This window comes from Anneissia japonica, unplaced genomic scaffold, assembly GCF_011630105.1.
Source record: "Anneissia japonica isolate Jap-2015-1 unplaced genomic scaffold, ASM1163010v1 scaffold585_len4108843_cov191, whole genome shotgun sequence".
NCBI classification, from domain to species: Eukaryota; Metazoa; Echinodermata; class Crinoidea; order Comatulida; family Comatulidae; genus Anneissia; species Anneissia japonica.
The window spans coordinates 1,030,493-1,035,833 of NW_022716829.1; the positions used below are offsets into that span (position 1 = coordinate 1,030,493).

A 5,341-nucleotide genomic window follows, 5' to 3' on the forward strand; every position below is an offset into this window, starting at 1 on the left:
TATGTATATGTATGCGTATATATATATGTATGTGTATATATATATATGTATGTGTATATATAGGCATATGTGTGTATATATATATATGTATGTGTATAATGTATGTGTGTATATATATATATATATATGTGTATATATATGTGTGTGTGTATATATATATGTGTGTGTATGTATATATGTGTGTGTATGTATATATATGTGTGTGTATATGTGTATATATATGTGTATGTATATGTTTGTATATGTATGTATATATTGTTTGTATATGTATGTATACATATATGTATGTATATATATATATTATATATATGCATATATATATATATATATATATATATATATATGCTATAGCTGTCTCAGATAGGACACATATCTGAGTCAGAATTTGCCGCGAAATATTAGCTACCCCACACAATAACAATACAAAAAATAAAATGTTTATGATAATGTTATTTACATTTTAAATACCCTACGTTACATAGACGACAACCATTGTGTTTGAATCAGAATTGCTGTGTGACGTAAAAGAATAATGTCGTTTGTGAGTGAGTCAGAAAGCGTGTCTCTACAAATTGATGCTCTCGCCATTGGATGGATACATATGTTGTTTACATTTTAAGGGATTATATTAGCAAACTTACCAAATTATATAATAGTTAACGTGAAATGTTTGTTGCCGAACTAATGTGTAAATAGGTGTAAGGTATTTCACTTCAAAACACAGATAAATATCTTTATATTATGCTGCATGAAACTGATTAAGATGTCAACTAGTGTCAGAGCCACTATTTACAGTACGGTACTACCGTAACGCATTATTCGCGTACATCATAAGCGCCATTCTGATACGCATTAGTGTGTGGTGATCCTGATGCACTTTCCTTCTTACTGTCTGTCTTACTGGTGACGGCCACTGTGCCGCTCTTTGAACCACCTCCGAGTAATGTCAGAAGAATTGGGAGGAAAAACATGCTGTGAAGTAAGCCTAGCATGATGACCAAGAACAGGGTCTTGAAAAAGATACGGAAGATATAACCATTTGAGGACGATAGTACAGCAATCCCGACGACGGTAGACAAGGCTCCCTGTAAGATTGGCATACCCAGTGAATATAGAGTTTTGATGATGCGTTCATTCTTGGTGGAGCCCTCTGAAACTGTGAAAGTGTAAGCAATGTGAGCTGAAAAATCTACACTGAATCCAATGCAGAGAATAAGATTGATCATCGAGATTGAGTCTAAGCTAACGTCCCAATGACTCATGAACCCAATCACACCTGTCTCTATGGAGAGTATGCAGAACACTACCCACACTGAACAAATAGGCTGAGGAATAAATATGAGAGCGACCAGCAGCATTGCACCTAATGCAATACCAAGATTTTGCAAAGTGTTTGATAAAACTGCAGTGTATTGATCAAAGATGATAAATGCTGGATGATAAACCGTGATATTGTAATTTGATTGGTCAGCAATGTCACGCATGTTAATCATCATGTCCCGTTCTCTATTCGAAGTGTTAATGTCTTCAGTTGTTACTAGGCACCTCGATGCAAGGATGGCTCCATCAGCCCCAAATACAACATCCATCGAAAAACGCTCGAATGAGGGATTCACAAGGAATTCATTCCTTAGGACATCTAACAAATCAGTGTTACTACTGGAGATATTCCGGACATCAAGGAAACCCATGAAACTTCTTAACCAGCAATCCGTAAAATTTTCACCATAAGTGAATTCTGACTTCTCAAATGTTTCTAATATCGTCATAAATTTGTCATTGATCTCGGGTTCCAAAACATTCAATTCTTCTGGAAATACAACGAACACAATTGGCCCATACTCTTTGAAATATCGTTCTTCTAAGTCGTAATATGGTTCTACATATGAATCATCCAAGGCCAGGTTTCGCAACTGCAGACCTTGCTGCAGCTCAGTTATACCCCAAATGGACACACCGATGTAGGCAAGATAGATGATAACTGCAACGACCTTTGTGGCTGGGTGAGTGACAAATGGACCAAAGAAATCTCTGAAGAAGACCATCACAGCATGAGGAGACTCCTCCCTGGTGTCGGCACTTGTCTTTCGAGATGGGCCTCCGGAGCAACAGATAGCATAGAACTTGCTTGGTGATTCATCCATGGGTCGAACTCTTAAACATGTACCATAATGCCTGTTAGCGTTTTCTCTCTTGCCGCTAATTGCCATACACGCTGCAAAGAAAGTTACCTGGTAGAGATAATCGAAAAGCACCGCCACCCCCGTGTAAGCACAAAATATTTGGACAGACGGGAAGACAGCAAGGACCCCAACGCCAAATGCAAGAGCATCAGTGACACTAGTGATGGTAATGGACAGAGCGGCTTCTGACATAGCTTCCCCCATGCGTTCGTCGACTGGCGCCCTGACATTCGTCTTTCTCCAGGATGATATCATGATGAACATATCGTCAACGCCAATGCCTATAAGTAAAACAAATGTAATTGGTATACAAGATTGTGTTACATCAATATAATCATCCATGATAGTGTCCCATATCAATCAATCAATCAATCAATCAATCAATCAATCAATCAATCAATCAATCAATCAATCAATTAATCAACCAATCAATACATCAATCAATCAATCAGTTAATTAATCAATCAATTAAAGCTGGCAGTTCATCAGTCAGGCAATCAATCAATCAATCAATTGGTCAATCAATCAGTCAATTAATCAAGCAAGCAAACAACCATCCATCAATTATTCATAGTCAATCAATTATTCAACCGATCAATCAATTATACAATCAATCAGTCAATATATTTATCAACCAATCAATCGATTACTTGAGTTAGCAAGGAAGCAAAGATAAATCATATCAATCAATTAACCAAACAAGTCAGCAATAAAAAATAATTAAATCATTAAATCCAAATAGATATAGGCCTATATATCTGTCTCTTATACACATCTAGATGTGTATAAGAGACAGGACCAGCAGCATTGCACCTAATGCAATACCAAGATTTTGCAAAGTGTTTGATCAGCAATTAACGACAAGACGAGATCTCCGAAGAGAGAAATAAATAATTATACGGCAGTGGTAAACTATAGGCCTAAAAAAGGAATCTGCGAGTGTGAAAAAATAGGTGATATATTTATATATACTGTGTATATATATACATATTCATGATTTATATATATATATATATATTATATATATATTGTATATATATATAAATAAATCATGATATATATATAATATATATGCATATATATATATATATATATATATATATATGCATATATATTATATACAATATATTATATACAATAAACTAATCAATAAAATAATCCAAATATTATTATTACACATGCCAACAATTTGTCTCCCATCGTTGCCTTTAATATTATCCCAAAACAAATAACTATTACTGAATTTTAACTTACTTAATATTAAAATTGGCGTGCTAGCAACAATGTCAATAAACGGTACTCCACAGTACATCAGCAGGCCAAAAGCCGACACCACTGCCAATCCTGCAGACGCCACGCCCATCAAAGCCAACCATGGCTTATTCTGCACGTTGTCAAGACGAATACTGGTCCAAATGGCAAAGTTGATAATAATTGTAAACGCAATTGCAAAAGAAGCGAACACCTCATCGCTGGCATTCTCAAGTTCCTGCTCAATAGATCGAGAGGTGTAACGGTAAACGTCAATCAAACGTCCATCAAATGATTCTATGGTTTCTAGAAATTTGTCCTCCCATTTATCAGCAATTGCGTCACCAACCCGAAGGTAAAAGTTGAGCTGAATCGCAATGGCTGTGCTAACAATATCTGTGTCACTTTCAAATTCAACTCCGCCAAATGTTGAGCCAATGAAGGCATTATTGTACATCGGGTATGTAAAATTGATCTCATTCCTTGTAGCACCATCAGGAAAAATGAGAAAAAATTCATTTCGGTTGCATTCTCCTAACCATTGCAAACAAATATCATCAAACGTCAATTTCTTATTTTCATCAATTATTGAAATATTTTGTACCACTCCGCGTAGCTCGTGCAATTCCGCCAGAATGTTGTCGCGTAATATATCGCCGCCGTCCTTTGCGACGATAATCATTCGCCCGTAGCGGCCTAGGGTCGTCAGTCGATTAACAGTTAGATTGTTCCCGCTGACAAACAGGCTTTCAACGACATCACGCTCATCTTTAGCTTCTCCGTTCCTCGGGGTAAACAGTTCCTCTATGTCAGTTGTTTTATCTAGGTATATCATACCGATACCCAGTATGATAGTGATTAATACTGGAAATATTAAAAACGGGATGGGATGGCGAGCAACGAATTTGCCATAACGCCCATAAACAGATGCCAGCGGCTTTTCTAGGCAATCGAGTTGCACCATGATGATAGCGTTGCAGAATAACCAAACTGAAAATAACCCAACATTAATTTAAAAAAAATATAGGCCTATATATATCAACGATCAGCATTGGAGGCGCGCCGACGAATCGGAAGACAAGGAAGGAAAGACGTGACGCAATTAATTGAGAGCGTGGTAATGTTTAGGGGAATCCCGCAATACGAATTGAATAGATGGCAATAAAATGCTACTCAGTATACATAAATTATATTAATATGATTAAAGTGCTAAGCTTCCCTATAGTGTACACATTTAAATTGGGGTTATAAAATATAATTATGTGAATATATTCTTGTTATTCGAGAACAATTCGAAATGCTAGCCTAACAAAAGACGTGTTCAAAACATTGGAGTGTAAAACAAAGTGAAGCATTTTCTACCGGAAAATATTTATAATTATTGTACTATTGTCTTATTAGTCCATTACTTGTTGCTGTTGGGGAATTTCCATTCATTTGGGTGTTGTTAGAGACCTGAAAAGCAACTTTTTATGTTCATTCCACTGTGCAATTTCCAAAAAAATTCGTACCAGTTATTAGAAAATCAACTGTTTGAAGATCTGACCAATGAAGCGATTAAAAAACGTGGTGAAATTGGAAATAGTATATTAAAAAAGTGAACCTCTTAAAAAGCAGGGTGGGTGCGTCCGCACCCATTTTATCCCTCCTGCCTATGGGTCTGGTCTGTCTGGCAAAACCAGGTGATATATCCTTTAATGCTGAACTAAGACACTCGGGCTTTTGTCGATTGGTTGGTAACGGATTTATTTCTAGGTCTCAGTGAGGTCACCCATAATTCAAAATGGCTCAGTGTATGCATTTTGGTCTTCACTATATCAAAAAAACATATTCATCGATTTATTATTACTTTTAGTTTTTTATATATATTTTTAATTATTTTCTTTTTTCTTGGGCCAGAATATATA

The 5,341-nt window shown here is 36.0% G+C and overlaps 1 protein-coding gene across 1 annotated transcript; it reads right to left on the reverse strand.

Annotated features, from left to right (window-relative positions):
- Positions 1-241: 241 nt before the first annotated feature.
- Positions 242-4,676, reverse strand: LOC117109945 (patched domain-containing protein 3-like). The gene is made up of 2 exons (XM_033252444.1): positions 3,438-4,676; positions 242-2,464 (listed from the first exon to the last, which is right to left on the reverse strand). The coding sequence occupies exons 1-2, from the start codon at positions 4,396-4,398 to the stop codon at positions 816-818; spliced, it is 2,610 nt and encodes an 869-aa protein (XP_033108335.1). The 5' UTR covers positions 4,399-4,676; the 3' UTR covers positions 242-815.
- Between the last annotated feature and the right edge of the window lie 665 nt (positions 4,677-5,341).

What these genes read in the sequence shown, in the direction of transcription:
- LOC117109945 (XM_033252444.1), bottom strand. Translation starts at nt 4,398, where the DNA reads ATGGTGCAACTCGATTGCCTAGAAAAGCCGCTGGCATCTGTTTATGGG. An exon ending in CACGCCAATTTTAATATTAA is followed by an intron (nt 2,465 to 3,437) that starts GTAAGTTAAAAT and finishes TTTTACTTATAG; the next exon opens with GCATTGGCGTTGACGATATG.